The sequence below is a fragment of the Triturus cristatus genome, chromosome 10 (genome assembly GCF_964204655.1).
Source record: "Triturus cristatus chromosome 10, aTriCri1.1, whole genome shotgun sequence".
NCBI classification, from domain to species: domain Eukaryota; kingdom Metazoa; phylum Chordata; class Amphibia; order Caudata; family Salamandridae; genus Triturus; species Triturus cristatus.
This window is the reverse complement of record NC_140593.1, coordinates 369058070-369078609: the sequence shown is the minus strand read 5'-3', so window position 1 is coordinate 369078609 and position 20540 is coordinate 369058070. Positions and strand designations below refer to the sequence as shown.

Sequence of the window (20540 nt, the reverse complement as noted above, 5' to 3'; positions counted from 1 at the left end):
GCCTCTACCACGGATCACCTTTAAAGACCACGAAAAGACTAAAACGGATTCAGAACTCACCTGCCAGACTACTCTTAAATATAAAACTCCAAGACCACATCTGCCCTGCTTTGAAAGCCCTGTATTGGCTACCGGTTGCCAGAAGATCCACATTCAAGCTGCTTTGTATCACCAACAAAGCAATACATGGAACAGGACGCTCTTCATCAGGAATAAAATCAGGAATAAAATCACGAAACACATTCAATAAAGGAACCTCCACTCTAGGTTGGCACCTTGCCACAAAATCCAAAGATACAAGGAAAAAAACATGGGCGGCACATCCTTCTCTGTTCAAGCAGCCAAACAATGAAACTCTTTAGTCGCCAACATAAGATCCACGGTTAACCACCTTATCTTCAGAAAACTACACAAGAATTGGCTCTTCCCCACATAACTATCATATGCAAACGGAAATATACAGCATATCCCTCTGTATATAAGCATTTATTTGTACTATAGATATGTACCTATATATGTGTATTGCTTTGTATAAACATGTAGAATAATTATATTTAAAAATATATATATATATATATAGATAGATATTCATTAGTCCTGCTTAACAAATGTACATATTACTGATAGTTACATTCTATATTTTTAACATGTATATAAGTGACTCCATAAATAAGTAAATCTTTAATCAATTTTTTATCTACAATTGCTTCTCTATTGAATTACAATATATATATATATTATATATATATATATATATATATATATATATATATATATATATATACACACACATTATTTAAAGTACAACAGCACTTGAAAGCCGGGGCTTATTTAATGCATCTTTAATCTACATATACTACCTTCCTTTATGCATCTATATACCTTCCATGTACTTATGGATCTATATATTTATTACTTTTCTACTAATTCAGGATATCAAGTGCACTACCCTATTTCTCACCCTATTCCGCTCTCAATATATCCTCTATCTCAACTCTCTGACTCATTTCAAACCTCTTTCTACTACTCTTTCCAATGCACTACCCTATTTTTCACCGTAAACCTGTGTCAATATATTCTCAACTGCCACTCTCTCATTCATCGCATACCAATACTATGACCCCTAAAATAACCCTTTCTAGACTCTTCCCTACTCTACCCCTCCTTGCACCATCTCATACCTCTTTCACTATTCTGATCCACAAAAACAAGCCTTTCTAAACCCTTCCGTCTGGCTCTTCCACCTCCCTTTTACTCATCCCAAGCCTCCTCCTACTGCTATAAGCTCCAAGACAAACAAAAGCAAAAAAATATTTCTAAATTATTCCCTCTTCTATCCCTCCACAATCCTTTTTAATCCAAATAACAGACTAACATGTCCACCACTCTAATTAATTTCATATTTCACTATACTAATTCACCAATAATCCTTTATGGGTTCAGGAGTAGCGTGCTACTCGCCGAAAAAGCGTTTTAACACCTCATCAGGGGGTAGCAAGCGCTATGTAAATGCAAACCTTTTTCCCGCTTCTATCCCTCCGATATACGCCTCAATCCAAATAACTGGCTAACATATCCACCACTCAAATTACTTTCATATTTCACTATAGTAATTCACCACTAATCCTTTATCGGTTCCGGAGTATGGTGCTACTCACCGAAAGAGCACTTTGACGCCTCTCAGGGGTAGCAAGCGTTATATTTATGCAATTTCAATACAATACCTAGTAGCTTTGGCACAGAGCAGACAGGCTTAACGGGGTAATATGTAAAGAATGTATGCAGTACTAAAAAAGTAATAAAGTCAAAACGCAAAACAAAAAACATCCCAAAACAAATTAGAAAAAAGTAAAATTTCATAAACATAATTGCACCAAAAAATGACAAAAATCCACTCAGGGGAACTGGAGATCTGAGTTTTGGAATATTTAAGTGAAAATAGAGCCAAAATGTACAAAGTGCCTATTATAGTCCTTGACCTAGGCACAATCAGAGGCCAACCTCTCTGGAGTGAAGGTCAGATACACCAACTAGGTTCATCCTGGTCAAAGATTTTACCTTCTGACTTAAGTCCGAGTCCATCACAGGAGTACACTTTAAAACCCTTGGGTCCTCAGGTGAGGCACTATTAGGCTCACAGGGCATCAGGCAGAGGCCAACCGCAGAGGCCAGTTAAGATCTATTTGCCACTGGTCAGCTGCGTACTTCCAGGACAAGGCCTTTTGCAGCTAGTTGGTTCCCAGTAGCTTGAACAGGAAGTCAACTGTATGACCTTTGCAGTCACTTCATTGTCCTATGTACAAGGGATGGCAGGTCCAGTCTTTCTGGGCCCCTCTCTGGGTGCCAGGCAGTGCCACGTTATGCCTGGCACTAGCTAGTGGGTGAGAATGACTCATGTGTACAGTCTAACCAATGGGAGAAGATCAATTTGGTTTTCGTCCAGGCCATGGGACTGAGACCGCATTGGTTACCGTGTTGGACAATCTTCAGATGTGTGTGGACAGGGGACAATCTGCGACACTGATTCTGTTGGACCTGTCCGCCGCACCATGCCAACTTACTGGCAAGATTGGAAGAAGTGGGGGTGGCAAATATGGCCTTGCAATGGTTTCAGTCTTATTTGACAGGTAGACGGCAGGCCGTTGCTTAGCCTCCTTTTCAATCAGACTTTACCCTCAATGAGCATGGGGTCGCTTAGGGGTCCTCAATTAGTTCCATCTTATTTAATGTCTACATGCGGCCACTGTTGGATGTCATCAAAGCCAACAATATAAGTGTGGTTAATTACGCCGATGACATTCAACTGATTGTGCCCTTGGAAGGCGACCATGCGGACTCCCAAGAAACATTCCATAAGTGCATGTGTGAAATGGTGTCATGGCTGAGAAATAATGCACTGCAATTTAATAATGATAAAACGGAGATTCTGCACTGTGGGGTGGGCAGAGTGCCGACAGCTTTACCATCTGACTTCTGGCCTATCCCCACAGATGCACCTCTGGTACCCGTGAGCATGGTACGCAATCTGGGGGTCAGCTTTAACCCCTTCCCCGCTCATGACGGAACCGTTCCGTCATGAGCCACGGTTGAGCTGTGCTCATGACAGAACGGTTCCGTCATGACACGCCCGTTGGCGGCCGCTCCGCCTGCGCGGCGCTGTTTCCCCGCCTGTACGGGGGGACAACGCAAATGGGCGGAGTCATGACGGAACCGTTCCGTCATGAGCACAGCTCAACTGTGGCTCATTACGGAGTGGCTCCGTCATGAGCACAGGCCCACCGCGCTGCCCCCCTGCCCCCCCCAGCGCTGCAGCGGAATGTCCGCAGCAGCGAAGGGGTTAATGAGAAGCTTAACCTGGAATCGCATGTAAACAAATTAGTCAGGAATTGCTATACGCTCATCAGAGGACTTCGTGAGGTACTATCACTATTGCCTCCTCAGGTTAGAGGCACAGTGGTTAGGAGTGTTGTCTTTAGCCGCCTGGATTACTGTAATGCTCTGCTACTGGAGTCCCCGAGTTATTTGATCTTGCGGCTCCAGAGTATCCAGGCAACAGCAGAAAAGCTTGTCTTAATGAGAACTCGTGGGTCATCAACATCTCAGGCATTAGTTGAGCTGCATTGGCTCCCGGTGAGACAAAGGATATTGTTCAAGTCCTTGTGTATTGCCTTTAAAGCGCTTCACGGACTTGGACCCAAACCGCTTCAGGTTAGGTTTGGATGGTATGCACCTGTACGTAGCCTGCGTTCTTCGGCAGCTAATTTGGCAATCATCCCGAGGATTAAGAGAGCTACAATGCGGGGACGAGCGTTCGGCGTAGCAGCCACCCGCTTATGGAATAGTCTCACCCCGGAATTGAGGCAAATACAGGATTTGCTGCTGTTCCGAAAGAAAGTTAAGACTTGGCTCCTCCCCAGAGTGTAACCGGCCGGCTGGCTTAGTTCTGCAGCTTGCCTTTTACCTTCTCTTTTTACTGTGTCTCAGCACCAGGTTGCTCGTAGGGTTACAGCACGCTTTATAAATGTAAATACATACATACAAATACATACAAGTCCACTGTCTGTCTCCTATTACCCTAACCTGTCCATAAGCAAATCTAAACTCAGTTGAATTCCTAGAGTAAACGTAAAGTAAAAAAACATCTGCAAAAACTGCACTGGCTCCCAGTTAAGAGCCGTATCATCTTTAAGGTCCTCTGCATTACCTTTAGGGCACTTCATGGTACTGGTCCTAAGTTTCTGAGATGCCTGCTATACTGGTATGCCCCTAAGAGACATCTTCGCTCAGATGGAGCTAAATTGATAGCAACTCCTAGATTTTTCAAAGCCAGCTTGGGTAGCAGAAGCTTTAGGGTAGCAGCCACTAAACTCTGTAATGATCTTCCCTTCTCTATTAGAACACTCCCAACCTTGTTTGCTTTCAGGAAGGCCCTGAAAACCTGTGCCTTAACATGAACCTGCCTTCTATGGCCCTCAGCGCCAAGACACCTCTGGGTATTTATGCGCTTAATAAATTATTAACATAACATAACATTAAATACTCCCTGCTACCCTCCACCCAAGAACTATATTTGTTCTACTATTGGTGAATAATAAATTAGGGAGGAGGATGTGGGTTGAGGCCTGGGAGTCAAGAAGATTGGGGAAGGGCCATGACATATGAAATGCTACACAGTAATAGTTGACCAAACCCATTTGGCATGGCTAAGTAAATCAATTATATTGCATGAATAATCGAATAACTTGGATGGTAAAAATTAATTTGCCACGTTTTCTTTACAGGTATAATTTTGCAGTTGGTTATTTTCAATACACGTTAATTCTGTCTGGTTAAAAGTTGCTTCATTTACTAAAACAAATTAGTTAGCTCAGTGAACAAAAGTAAATAATATGCTGCACATAAAAGTATTGGAATTGTCTGAAGTAGATTTCTGACAAGTCCAAAATATCAAAAACCCATTCTATAATTAAGCTGCTGCACATTGAATGTAAATGGAAGATAAATAAGAAACTACTTATTTTTTAATCATCAATCAGGAAAATTTAGACTTTCAATGACACTGCGAGGTAAAAACCCACAAGGTAATGTTGATATACTGTTTAATAAGGAGATTTGTTTTTTAACTAAGGCTTCTCACAAAGCTGGACTCAGTAATTTAAAACAAATATTTAAACTTCTTCAGGTAGACTTACCTGTTTCTTGTTGTAATCTTTCAGAGCAGTCTCAAATCCCTCCTCTAGCCTTTCAAAAGCAATCCCCACATCGGCGGACCACCAGATCTGTGAACCAGTCAGTGCAACTTGAGCTGGGAAATCAAAAATCCACTGCTCCCGGGGTTTCTCTTCATGTGCAGCCACAGACTCTGTGATATGATGCCGCACTGTGTCACACATGGTGTCTTCCAACTGTTTCAACCAACTTTCCACCTGTGATAAGGTGAAGAAAAATGAATGGCCAGCATCTGTTTAAGAACCCATTGCATCTATCTATTCCGCTATAGTCTGAATGAATACATAATGCCAAGTTTCTATTTCTGCCTATGAAAATAAGTGCATGGAATGCCATCAAAGCTTTTTTCTCCAGAGATGAGGCAGAATCAAGTTTCATAACAGATTTTCTTCTTTCTCAAATACTGTGAATTTCACAGGTATACTCTGAGTCTAATAAAATATCTTTTCCACCTCCCCCTGGGTCATAAAGTTGAGGAAATAAATAAAACTTTGAGGTGAGTGAGCAATGCTAGGGCACATTTAAGAAGTTAAAAAATGTTGAGGCACTGCTTATCCAGCAGACGTGTGCGGAATAAAACAGGAGAGGATGAAATGTAGGCAAAGTAGAATATCTTGATATATTTCCTACCTTTTAGGTGATAACACACAGCCTGAAGTTATGCTAAACTATGAACCAGATGTAGGAAGAATTGATTCTCAAAAAGCAGTTGCAAATTTCATATCAACATTTTAATGAATGGAATCTGATTTTTCAAACTGACCTAAGTACTAATAGGTCTATGTGCAAAATTCCAATTTGGAGTGGGTAGCAATTCGACCTACTCCATTAATATTAATGAGGTAGGTCACAAATTGTGACTCCCTCCAATTGGTGGCCATCACAATGATAATAGCCTGCAAGGGTCAGCAGCCCACCATGTCTGGGGTCAAACTTTTTTTGTCTTTTTAAAAAAAAAAAAAAACTGCAGCCCATTTTCCTGAAAGGAAAAAGGGCTGAGTTTAAAAGAAAATATTACTTTATGAACAAACGTTTGGTTGGGAGCTGGCTGTGGTCCTGTGGACCAGTACCTACTCCTCAACAAGCATTTTTTTAAAACATTCAGTCTAGGTTGTCTGTCCCAGGAGAACCCTTTCATATTGTGAATGAGTTACCACCTCCATTGAGGAGTCAGTAACTTTTCAATGGCTTGAGACCAGAATTCTGGTCGCAAACCAATGATGCATCCGATACTGAATCACAATTTGAAAAGGATACCCTAAACATGCCCCATCCAAATTACTATCTGCTATTCATTTCTAAATCCATTTTTCGATTTGGTAAGAGAATACCAAAGAGCCATTTGTAGTGACAAACCCTTTAGTTTTGTGAATAGTGGTGTTTGTAAATTCAAAATGGCTTAATCTGGCCCTTTGATCTAGAGCATACAGTTTCAACTCAAACCCATTCACCACACAGACTTTTTCCTGGATAGCGGTACTTTATAAAAGTCCTGGTGAGAAGGTTTTATCTTTTGATTTTGATATACGTTTAGGATGCCGAAAGCATAAAAAATAATACACCAATATCACCCAAGCTTTTCTAGATGAAAGTTTTGTGGTTTCATAAAAGTTAAAACTTTGTATGCTTTATTGATTTCATGCAGTACTATATAATAATTGTTTTTTACACTTCAACATGTTGCAGAGTTTTAACAATGCTTTTTTAAAACTTTCTTTTTTTTATTGTGGATGCCACTGCCAGTGGAAGCAATAACTGACATCATATGAATATTTAACAGTAAATGAAAGGCTCTATATAATAGAATAAACATTTTGCGATAAGTAGACTAAAAGGATCTATTGGTCAGGCAACCTGTTCAGCGAGCTTGGAACTAAGTGAAGAGATCGTTGTATGTTCATGATTTGGCCTCTATATAAGAGTTCTGAGCTCTATTGAAGAATTCTGTGTAGTGTGGATTTTTTAGTAACCAGTCCTAGTAAGATACTAGCATGTAAACAATCACAGTGAGTTGTTAAACCTGGACATTGTTAACTTTTAATATATAGCTGTAGGCCTGTGTGAAAATTCTATTATGCCTGCAAAAGTTTCAAAAATCATGAGACTTGTATATTTCACATACACAAAATATGAAACACATCTTGGGTGGCACATTGCACACATTTCTTCCATGTGCTTGGTGTGAGTAGAAATCAATTTGTGGGTGACATTTTCTGCTCGCACCAGAGCCCTTGCTGGTTTCCTGTGTGACTTTTGAAATCCTGGTATGGGGTGCCATGTATACAAATGTCTCTATGCATATCATAAAGTTAATATATTGTCATACTAATTTTTACAAGATAAATGGACTAATTGGTACTATATCCCAATGTCCAACTAAATAAATCACTGTTACTATTATATCGAATGACTGAGTTAGTTATGGCAGTACAAAAGGGGGTGGTGATGGACGGAGCATCAGAACCAATCAAACACTCACACCCAGTCAACAGATCTTTGTTCGCCATAAGTTGGCAGAGTATGCTCAGACGTGAGTCCCTTGCTCACTTTGCCACTGGATTCAAGCAAGCCTAGCTGAAGACGGCTGAAATGCCAGAAACCAGTCCAAGGAAGCTTGTTTCCGGTCCAGGGAAGGCATGGCTTGGCAGTTCGGGCTGGACTGTTCCCATCAGGCACAGGGTCAGACTGATTTGCATATGGCCATGTCTGAACTGGGGTGGCAGAGTGGGCTAAAGAACGGTGATGGATCAAACCCAGATCTGTTGACTGGGTGTGAGTGTTTGATTGGTTCTGATGCTCCGTCCATCACCACCCCCTTGTGTACCGCTTTGTTTGCCATAAGTTGGCAGGGTATGCTCAGACGTGAGTCCCTTGCTCACTTTGCCACTGGATTTAAGCAAGCCTGGCTGAAATGCCAGAACCCGGTCCTAGGAAGCTTGTTTCCGGTCCAGGGAAGGCATGGCTTGGCAGTTCGGGCTGAACTGTTCCCATGAGGCACAGAGTCAGACTGATTTGCATATGGCCATGTCTGAACTGGGGTGGCAGAGTGGGCTAAAGAACGGTGATGGATCAAACCCAGATCTGTTGACTGGGTGTGAGTGTTTGATTGGTTCTGATGCTCCGTCCATCACCACCCCCTTTTGTACCGCTTTGTTCGCCATAAGTTGGCAGGGTAGGCTCAGACGTGAGTCCCTTGCTCACTTTGCCACTGGATTCAAGCAAGCCTGGCTGAAGACGACTGAAATGCCAGAAACCGGTCCTAGGAAGCTTGTCTCCGGTCTAGGGAAGGCATGGCTTGGCAGTTCGGGCTGGACTGTTCCCATGAGGCACAGGGTCAGACTGATTTGCATATGGCCATGTCTGAACTGGGGTGGCAGAGTGGGCTAAAGAACGGTGATGGATCAAACCCAGATCTGTTGACTGGGTGTGAGTGTTTGATTGGTTCTGATGCTCCGTCCATCACCACCCCCTTTTGTACCGCTTTGTTCGCCATAAGTTGGCAGGGTATGCTCAGACGAGAGTCCCTTGCTCACTTTGCCACTGGATTCAAGCAAGCCTGGCTGAAGACGGCTGAAATGCCAGAAACTGGTCCTAGGAAGTTTGTTTCCGGTCCAGGGAAGGCATGGCTTGGCAGTTCGGGCTGGACTGTTCCCATGAGGCACAGGGTCAGACTGTTTTGCATATGGCCATGTCTGAACTGGGGTGGCAGAGTGGGCTAAAGAACGGTGATGGATCAAACCCAGATCTGTTGACTGGGTGTGAGTGTTTGATTGGTTCTGATGCTCCGTCCATCACTACCCCCTTTTGTACCGCTTTGTTCGCCATAAGTTGGCAGGGTATGCTCAGACGTGAGTCCCTTGCTCACTTTGCCACTGGATTCAAGCAAGCCTGGCTGAAGACGGCTGAAATGCCAGAAACCGGTCCTAGGAAGCTTGTTTCCGCTCCAGGGAAGGCATGGCTTGGCAGTTCGGGCTGGACTGTTCCCATGAGGCACGGGGTCAGACTGATTTGCATATGACCATGTCTGAACTGGGGTGGCAGAGTGGGCTAAAGAACGGTGATGGATCAAACCCGGATCTGTTGACTGGGTGTGAGTGTTTGATTGGTTCTGATGCTCCGTCCATCATCACCCCCTTTTGTACCGCTTTGTTCGCCATAAGTTGGCAGGGTATGCTCAGACGTGAGTCCCTTGCTCACTTTGCCACTGGATTCAAGCAAGCCTGGGTGAAGACGGCTGAAATGCCAGAAACCGGTCCTAGGAAGTTTGTTTCCGGTCCAGGGAAGGCATGGCTTGGCAGTTCGGGCTGGACTGTTCCCATGAGGCACAGGGTCAGACTGATTTGCATATGGCCATGTCTGAACTGGGGTGGCAGAGTGGGCTAAAGAACGGTGATGGATCAAATCCAGATCTGTTGACTGGGTGCGAGTGTTTGATTGGTTCTGATGCTCTGTCCATCACCACCCCCTTTTGCATGACTTAGTTATGGAGCACAAATTTAACTCTACCTATAAATATGAATATTCCTCTTGAGCAACTGAGAATGAGCAGAGACAGGTTTTTTAATAAACGTAAAATACTAAACTTTAAAAAAAAATGAAATAAGCATGTTACGTAATTGCCTTTGCAATTTTCTCAAATGGGTTGGTATTTTTTGTGAGTTGTGGTGTCACTTTATTACTGTTTGAGTGCTGCATAAATACTTTACAGATTGCCTCAAAGTTAAGCCTGACAACTTTGTGCCAAGATACCAGAGGGTTAAACACAGGGGAATTTAGTGACCTTGGTTGTTCACCCTGACAAAGATTGTGATAATTATTTGAGGTGGATTCTCACCCCCCACCTCAAATAATACACCAATGTCTTACAATGGATAATGGCAATACCTAGCAATTACAGTAGATCATCTCTTGGAACAGATTTGCCCAAAACATCTTGATGATTTTGGAAAATTCAAGTGACTAAGGTAGAGAGTTGAATTAACTATAATGTTTTGGCCCACGTAGAAGGTCCTTTTCACATTGGAGATGATTAAATAGGTTTAATGGATGTAGGGACAGTTCTGAGTGAAGAAATCACAGTGAAATTATATATAACTGAAAAAACCATAGGTTTCAGACATGTTATGGTTAGGAATTAGCATTTAAAAAACCTTAGAAATTCACTGAAAAAAACATAGGTTTCAGGGGTGTTATAGTTAGCTGGACATTTCACTCGTAAAAAAACATTTAAATTCCTTTGTTATAGTTAGTTCTACTAACTATAACTCGCGCGCCCGCAATCCACTGCTGATGATGTCACATATTACATCATTCATGCCACTTTGTGTAATTCTGCACCATTTGAAGTACCATAACTGTAAACGTAAACAGTTTCACAGAAAATACAGGACAAAAACACAAGCGGCTGGTGTTTTTGTTTTTTTTTTGCACTTTTTTTTAACAAGAAATTAGTTCTTGCATCAAAAACGATTAGAGGATCTATTTCCCACTAAAATATTGACCTAAATTACGAATTTGCATTTTGCATAATTTTGCTAACATTTCACGTATTATTGCAAAAGAAAATTACTCAAATTTAACACACGTACTTTTCATAAGACTGCAATGATTGCACATCCATGTTCAGAACTATATACAAACAAAAAATGTTAAAATGTTAAAATGGTCTGCTGTGCCAAATACTAATGTTTAACATCTCATTAAATGGTTAAGCACATACACAAAGAAAATATAGTAATTAAAGTTCTAATGTATTCTGGTCTACTCATTTTTCAGTTAAGTGAGTCTTCACACTATGTTTCCACTGTAACAAAACATGCCTGTCCTTTAGCAGAACAGAGGAATTTCATTTATACATAAATTGAAACAAATTATATTGTACCTGCCCATGGCATCTGAGGTTTTGGTAGAATGGGACATACTCCAGTTCTTTACTATACATCCCAAGAGCTACGTTTTTGAACTCCTGTTCATTCACTTGAAATTTAAGATCGGCAATATTGTCAAAGAGTTTCACAAGATGGTGCATCACCTGGAAGAAAAATACATCAAGGAATATGAGGAGCATTTAAGGGTTGCCATTTAAAAATGTTTACCAATCCCTAGAGGCTGCGTGACATCAACTATTAGATGCCATTTTTTATTAGTGTTCTAGGTTCAAAGGTAAAACCACGTTAATTGTCATTATTACAACATATTGGAGACACTGACTAAGCACAGCGCAGTCACTTCACATATTATTATACAAATGTAACACCTTCTTACCTAGCATTTCTCTGTGGAAATTTGCTTACAAAATACAGTTGACTTGAGCACTTGTTCTTTTGCCATATGTATGTACTCGATTCATCTTTGACTTAAATTGTTTTTTTATTAAGACAACTGTGTACTTGTAAACTCGCTTTCAAAATACCGTGGAAATGGTATCCTCTCCATGGTTCATATTCTGTGTTGCATAGTTAAAAAAACATTACAATTGCTGGTTCTTGTTGTCTTTCAAAACTTATTTTGTAAGTAAATAATCTGGATGGCAAATGATCACTGACTTCATTTTTTAAACAAATATTTTTTATTGGAATTTTAACACCGGACAGCTACACAGCCCACAAGAATGCCACCCGCCACCTCATCAGATCCGCCAAATGGGCCGCCTTCAAAGACCGCCTAGACAACAACGCACACAACAGCAAAGAGCTCTTCAACATCGTGAAGGAAGTCTCCAACCCCAGCTCCAACACCGACCTCCCACCTTCGCAAGACCTGTGTGACTCGCTGGCTACCTTCTTCCATCACAAGATCGCAGACATCCACGAGAGCTTCAATGCCACGACCGCCCGACAACCACTGAGACCTCTACCCCCACGACCACCATCCGCACCGACCACCTGCTCTCCTGGACCAACATAAACGAAGACGACACCATCAAGATCATGAACACCGTCCACTCCGGATCCCCGTCAGACCCATGCCCACACCACATCTTCAACAAAGCCTGTACCACCATCGCACCCCATCTCCGGAAAGCCATCAACATTTCCTTCGAGATAGCAACCTTCCCGGAGAGCTGGAAGCACGCCAAGATCAACGCCTTACTCAAGAAACCCAAGGCGGACCCCAAGGATCTCAAGAACTTCTGGCCCATCTATCTGCTCCCGTTCCCGGCAAAGGTCATCGAGAAGACCGTCAACAAACAACTGACCCGCTACCTCGAAGAGAACAGCATCATGGACCCATCCCAGTCCGGGTTCCACAGCAACCACAGAACCGAAACTGCCCTCATCGCCGCCACCGATGATATCAGGACCCTGCTAGACAACGGAGAAACTGTGGCCTTCATCCTCGTGGACCTGTCTGCCGCCTTCGACATGGTGTGCCACCGCACACTATGCACATGCCTCCACGACGCCGGGATCCAAGAGAAAGCCCTGGACTGGACCACCTTTTTCCTCTCTGGCAGAACACAGAGCGTCCGCCTCACCCCTTCCGCTCCGAAGCCACCGAGATCATCTGCAGCGTACCCCAGGGCTCATCCCTTAGCCCAACACTGTTTAACATCTACATGGCACCGCTCGCACACGTCACCCGACTGCATGACCTCAACATCATCTCTTATGCCCAGCTGATCCTCTCCCTCACCAAGGACCCCCACACCGCCAAAACCAACCTCCACGAAGGAATGAAGGCCGTCGCCGAATGGATGAGGAGCAGCCGATTGAAGCTGAACTTGGACAAAACGGAGGTTCTCATCGTCGGATCCACCCCCTGGCCTGGGACGACTCCAGGTGGCCGACCGCACTGGGAACAGCTCCAAGACCCACCGACCACACACGCAACCTAGGGGTTATCCTCGACTCCACCCTCTCCATGACTAAGCAGGTCAACACCGTCTCTTGCGCCTGCTTCAACACACTCCGCAAGATCTACAAGTGGATCCCCACCGAAACGAGAATAACGGTCACCCAGGCCCTCGTCAGCAACAGGTTGGACTACGGAAACACCCTCTACGCAGGCGCCTCAGCCAAACTCCTGAAACGGCTTCAATGCATCCAGAACGCCTCTGCATGCCTGATCCTCGACATCCCTCGCCACAGCCACATCACACCCCACCTGAGAGACCTGCACTGACTCCCCGTCAACAAGAGGATCACCTTCAAGCTCCTCACCCACGCACACAAGGCACTCCACCACACCAGACCAGCTTACCTCAACAGACGACTCAGCTTCTACACCCCCACCCGCCAGCTCCGCTCCGCCAACCTCGCCCTAGCCACAGTCCCCCGCATCTGAAGAGTGACCTTCGGTGGCAGATCGTTCACCCACCTCACCGCCAAGACCTGGAACACCCTCCCCATCCACCTACGGCGGACCCAAGACCTGCTGACCTTCAGAAGACCTGGCTTTTCGAACAGTAGCAGCATTCCCTACCCCCCAGCGCCTTGAGACCCTCACGGGTAAGTAGTGCGCTTTACAAATGCTATTGATTGATTGATTTTCATAAAAACAATCAGATTTGTGATCTGAAACATCAGCTGTTTGAGTTTAGTAACTATATTGTTGATGCTGAAACACTAATTTGTCAATGTCTTCAAGAACTCGCATGCATTACTGGCACACATAAAGACTATGCCTTGCATGCACCAGTATCATCATCTTGTGCCAAGAGTGCCAACAATATTGAAAGAACTGCCACTTTATTTCTAGGCACAGCATATACTAAGGGTAGGCATCATCATATCCTGAATGTTCACACTAGGCCAAATAAATAGATAATTCTGCCTCGGCCAGCATTTTACAAGGGAGTAGCCCTTGTTGTGCCACAGGTGCCAATAATATCAAAATATAACCACTACCAATATGCCAGGGTCTGCAGTAAACCAGGAGTGGATATAATTATGCCACGGAGACCAGGATTCACCCCGCTAAGCCATTGCAGACATTTTACTAAAAGAGGGTGCCATCATACCTTGAATGCCCACAATATGTCAAGTATTTCATTCTTAATACTCACCCATATGCAAACACACTAAAGTACTTAGTACTGCATCAAAGCCACATAATGGGCAAAATCTCATAAAACACATAACTGGTACTCAAGGCTGATCCATGGACAATTCTAAACTACAGCAAAACAAAACATTTGATAAGGTCCTTTTGATGTGCAAACACAAATGCCAGACTTTCCGAAATCTGATGAAAAACGCCTTATCCACAGGCTGAATATTTCAGAAAAAATAAGGATTCATAAACCCATAAGAGCAGAACATATCAAGAGGATTGCAGACTACATCCAGTCCCAAGGCCCTGAGGAGAACCCAAAACCAAGATGGGGCTCAAATCGCGTCGGCGTCCATTGCTGCTTAGTCAACATAATCACTAAAAATGTATTCACAGCAGGGAGCAAGTCAAAATTAATTGCCCTTGTAGTCTAGCAATATGTACCCAGTATCCAACAACCTTTCCAATAGAAACAGAAAAGTAGTATGGTATAATTAAATACTAGGTTGTTGTATTCAATAGTGACTGGATTTAACCTGAATGCATTTCCATTTATGTGCTATGTATATATTGAATGTATTTTCATTTACGTTGTGTATATATATTGTCTTGGCAAAAGTGTTTGTTTAGTACATGAAAATGAGTGTGAAGGTGGTGTGTCTGATGGATAGACATGCTTCACAAATGAAATGAATCAATCCAAAAAAAGTTTCAAAAGAGAAGCTATTAAATGCTCCAGAACATTCGAATAAGCGAATGATCCTAGTCTGTTAAATTCATTTCAGCAATAGAAAAGTGACGGTTGGGTTCTCTCTTTGTTACCTAAAAAGAAACGTAGCATAATCTAGCCATCAAATATCCACTAACATCCATTACTCTACAACATAATTTTCACAGTCACTTACACCCTTCTACTACTACACCAGAACGGAAAAAAGGCCCAAATTCTAAAAGTCTAAGGCATTGCAAAAATGGGGCAAAGTGCTATGCACATAACATAATACAATGCACATTGGAGGATGTAAATACATACACACAAACGCACATACAGACGCAGCCGTAAAGACAATTCGTAAGTCACATTTTTATTTTCGGAGTGTATAAATGACGGCTAAAGACCTGACTGGGACCCTCTCAATTACACTGGAAGTTAGAGACATGGCTTGCCATTAGGTCTGGAGTGCTAACACTGCTGTGGAGCTGGGAGACATTTTTGGGTCTCCACTCTGTATTGTTAATCAGCGATCTAAATACAGACTGTATGCATGTCTGAGGGGCCGACAGCTCACGAAACTATTTTAACCACGTTTTTTCCAAGGGTCTTTAAGTATGCGAAAGACCAATGCTCTACACTTTCAGACTCTTGGAGTGCTAAGAGAAAAAAGACAGGGTGGCACCTCAAACACTACAATTGGCATGCCACCTTTTTCCTTTGGTCCAGTTTCCTACCATAGGGCCTGCAGTGCTATCACTTCCAAATGCCTATACAACAAAGGACCCGAATACCTCAATGACAGAATCAACTTCCACGTACTCAAAATAAACCTCTGATCCTCCAACCTCGCACTGTCCAAAACCCTGCGCATCAACAGAGCCAGAGCAGGCGGAAGATCCTTCTCTCACATCGCAGCCAAGACATGGAACGAGCTACCGGCAGACATCAGACGTACCCCCTCCCTGAACACCTTCAGAAAGACCCTCAGGACCTGGATCTTCAGCTAAACAAACCAGCGGATCCCCCCCCCCAGCGCCTTGAGACCGCCACGGGTGAGTAGCGCGCTTACAATTCCCCTGATTGAATCCCCCTGATTACCGCTTACCTCTTACATAACTCATTGCTATTTTCTTTTCATTTTTGTTGATGGGTGAATGTATTTTTAATAATTTAACTTTTCAGATCATAGTTAGAGATGTTATATTTGAGACATTTTAAACTGAAGTTTTAATATTTTACCTGGAACTTTCAATTCATCAGAGAATGTAGAAAAGATGGAGAATGTTCGATCATGGCATTCATTTTACTTACAGAAATAATTCCCATTTACTGGACAGCTTTTCTTTCATTTACTGACAGTATAATAATGCAGGGGCAGGCTTGGCAAATGATAGTTAGATGATTTAGTTAACAGCATCACAAGAAATTCTAGATAACCGCAAAGTTCATAAGATTTGATTTGATTTTCTTTTTTTGGTAAAGCTAAATTGCGAACGATATTGCATGAATAAATAGTGAAAAGACGGACAAAACCATTATTTGAATGTGCACATTTTTAAGTTAATATAGTTCCCCATAGTTTCCATCTTAGAATTGTTTCTAAGGGCGATAGTGCTGATTTAGATATCTTACCTTTTTGGGGTGTGTTCCTTTGGAAAGAATGTCCAGCAAGTCGGCTGCAGAAACGAAATAGAACCGAGGAAAAGCCAAACGCTTAGTTGCTAAATATTCAGCCAGAGCTTTTTCACAGATGGCAAGTCTTAAAAACAGAAAACATTTGTTTAACCAATAACCGTTCTGTCAAAAACATATTAAAGATTCGCAGGCAGTGATCAATCAACGAAGGTGGCAGCACATTATATTGCTTCATATTGCAACATAGTGGATTAGTTACTAATATAAAAACATATATAAAATTCAAGAAAATCGCTAGCCTGCAATCACAATGAATTACAAATAATTGGATATATACATTTTTTTATCAAAACAGATCTTCCAATCCTGGCAAAACACATTTTTCTGAAAACGCTACACAGCACCTATACAAGTTTGCTGATGTATGTATGATTGATGAAATTGCTGCTGATTATTCACCCAAGGATATTTTAGGCTCCACCTTTGTATTTTGCACTTTTTAAAGCAACTAATCGGCAATGTATCCTGCTAATTTTAATGAACTCCAGAAATGCTGCCCCTTTCCAGGTGATTTGATACACATCAGACCAATTATAACGACTTCGACCCCCAACCTCCGTTAGATGTTTACCGCCTGATGATAGGGCGAATTTCTACATCTGCAATGGCTGTAACTTTGCCTTCCAAACATTCGAGAGAAACGCCAGATTAATAAACGGCATTGGGTATTATGATGCTGATGAGGCATATCTTCACGCCAGTTGTAGGAATGAACTCCGTTTTAAAGTATGAACTGACGCTCGTTCTCTAAACATCAGCAACATCTGTTTACCTTCTTGTGTGAACATAATCCCGACGTCTTGTCTCTAACAAAGACTCGGCTACAGCAAATCTCACTTCCTGATGTGATCGCTGCTATTCCCCCTAGCTATTCTATTGTTAGGAAGGATAGACTAGACAGGACAGGTGGCGGGCTTACTATTGTATCAAAAAAGATTTATAAATGTAATATAAATTATCTTTCTCATCCCGCCTGTGAAGCTGCTGCTTTTTTCAATTGCTCTCTCCATTAATTTTATATTGTCTGGCGCATTGGTTTACCGCCCTCCAAAGTATGCGTGAAACTGGTGCCTAGACACTACAGACTTATTCGCCCCACTCATCCTGAAATCCACAAATTTTACACTGCTTGGGAATTTGCATATTCATTTCAATGACCCAGAATGCAGCTTTGGTACTACCTTTATTGAGGACTTAAGAACTTTGAATTTACCCTTACGCAATTCAGCTCCTACCCATAAGGCTGGTCATTTTCTAGACCCAATATTCTCAAATATAGACAATCTGACCACAGATCCCCCAATACCTCTGATCTGGTCCGACCAATTAGCCATCCTGTTCTCTATTCAAACTCCGGCTAACCCTGTGAGTGTGCTGAATAAAACAGCTATTAAAGACCAGGGTCTGGTCTAAACTTGATGTTTCGATGATAAAATCCCAACTTCTACACACAAAACCTGTTTTAATGGAGAAGACTGCTCATGATCCAAAACGTATTGACAGTTGTGTCGGTAAATCACTGGATGCCCTCAAGCCACTCTCCTCATTCCACCCAGCCAGGGCTATTCCACCAGCTCCATGGTTTAGTGAATCAATGTGAGTGGAAAAACCCCACTGCAAGAGACTTGTGAGACTTCGGTGAAAGTCTTATGGTGAAGATGCCAAAAAGAAGTAAAAATCGGCAATTAAAAAATATCATACACTATGTAGAACAGCGCGCACCTCAATTCTATTCTGATAAAATTGCATAGGAACATAACTGTCCCAAGACTCTTTTTAAAGTGGTAAGGTACCTTGCAGATCCTTGAAATGTGTCTCCTGCTCCCGCTCCCTCGCGTTCCAAATGTCAATGCGAGGAGCTTGCCCAGTGATGGAGCAAGGACTCGTATAAAAGAGACTTGCTCGGAAGCAATCTTCTCAGATAGCTCGTAATACCATAATAATTGTGTTTGTAAACACTAAACATGCATCATAAAATTCGTAAACCTAAGCTTAGGGGAAGCTTGCCTATGTGTCGTACTGACAAGTAACGCGAGAGTGATTAAAATGGCTGCTAATGCGGGAATTTTTACTGCGCATGCGTCAGCTACATCTACGTAGTAATGATGTACCTATGCTTTGGAGGGAAATCTTTGCAGCTGCGCAATCGCTTCCAAAATGGCCGCTTGGAACTCACATGTTAATGCGCATGCTTAATCCGAAACTATAACCTGCAAATTTAATAAAATGCTAACGTGAAAGATTTTTATAAGTAAAGGGGGTTAGAGTAGAGATAGGTGGTATACAGTGAAAGCATTTTATTTTGAATTTAATATGTCTCTTTCTGACTTCTTTATTAGTTCGTATTTTTGGCCTCAAAGGATGACAGATGTCCATACCACACGTGTCCCTTGCACATACATATTTATTAAAAAAGTGGCTGACATCCATTTTCCACTGTCCAAAGACGTCAATAGCAACTCCTTACTTGGGGTTTCAGACCTTCCTAATCAGCCAATGAACCAGTCTCAACAAGAACTTTGTAACAGTATGAATAGTCTTGATTTAACACCCACTATTTCACTCTGGCTTACTCTTGACAGCTCTACCTTTCTCACTAGTCTTCAAGTTATCAAAATAGGCTCCCCATTGGATCCTCTATTATCGTCCAAACTTTGCCTACTGGATCCAATACTATTACATGTGATGGTTGATCTCCTGAACACTTCTTTACATGAGGGCCTTGTATGCTCATGTATGGTTCTTCCACTCCTAAAAAAAACCCGAATATGGACACTTCGATCTGGTCGAACTGCAGACCAATCTCTCGGCTACCCATGCTTTCCAAAATTTTGGAGAAGCATGCTAATGCTCATCTCACATCCTACGTAGAGGCCCAAGAATTGTTTCATCCTTCACAGTCAGGGTTCAAGGCAAGACACAGTACAAAATCTGCCCTCTTTGGAGTCACCTAACATCTTAGATGTCTCCTAGTTGAGGGCGGTACAGCTGCGCTTATCTTATTAGATCTTAACGCAGCTTTTGATACTGTGTCTCACACCATCTTGATTGAACGCCTATCTTATTTGGGCCTGGAAGGAAAGGTCCTTGCATGGCTAACTTCATTTCTTAAGGACCATACATTTCAAGTCTGTTCAGCCAGTGCCAGATCTGAAATTCAAGTTTTAACTTCTGGTGTCCCCAAGACTCCATGCTAAGCCCTCTGCTATTTAATATCTCTGTCAGGCCTTTGCAAACATAGTGGAGAGTTGCGGTCTGAATATTTTTTCATACGCAGATGGCATACAAATTATATTCTCTTTGTCATCTACCCAGTATCATGGACCTTCTGACCTTAATTTGGGCTTGAGCCGAGTGGCCACCTGGATGAGTGCTAACTCTCTAAGGCTGAATGGCGATAAGACGGAGGTCATGATCCTGGGTAAACATGCCCAGATTTGGGGCACTCAACACTAGCCCCACTCCTTGAGACCTATTCCGACTCCGTCTTCCAAGGTTAAGAACCTTGGTTTTGTTCTGGATGACAAATTACCACTGCTTGATTCACTGTGTTTAAATGGGTGAGGAAGATCATCTGGATGATCCCCAATCCATTCAGAAGACCATGATCCAGGCCTTAGTTATATCCAGACTGGATGACAGTAATGTCTTATATTTAGGAGCAGACCAGGCATCCATGAGACATCTGAAGAAGGTCCAGAATTCAGCAGCTAGACTGCTGTACTGACTTACAAAACATGCCTAATTTTCATACCACCTTCGTAAACTGCACTGGCTGTTCTCTAAACTGATCCAATTAATGGCTCTTTGCGACATGTTAAAGGGCAAAAGCTAGAACAGGGCCATGCTACATCCAAGAGCTAGTGACCTCTTACATTCCATCTCGATCCCAGAAGTCCGCCAACTT

At 42.5% G+C, this 20540-nt stretch overlaps 1 protein-coding gene across 1 annotated transcript in view; it reads right to left on the bottom strand.

Moving 5' to 3' along the window:
* The window catches only part of DNAH11 (dynein axonemal heavy chain 11), a 3007685-nt gene that overhangs the window by 1857210 nt on the left and 1129935 nt on the right, over positions 1-20540 (bottom strand). The window contains exons 28-30 of the mRNA XM_085631597.1: positions 16571-16697; positions 11111-11260; positions 5193-5426 (exon numbers count right to left, since the gene is read on the bottom strand). Of these exons, the coding sequence (XP_085487723.1) occupies positions 5193-5426; positions 11111-11260; positions 16571-16697 (511 nt within the window). The remainder of the gene's footprint in view (positions 1-5192; positions 5427-11110; positions 11261-16570; positions 16698-20540) is intronic.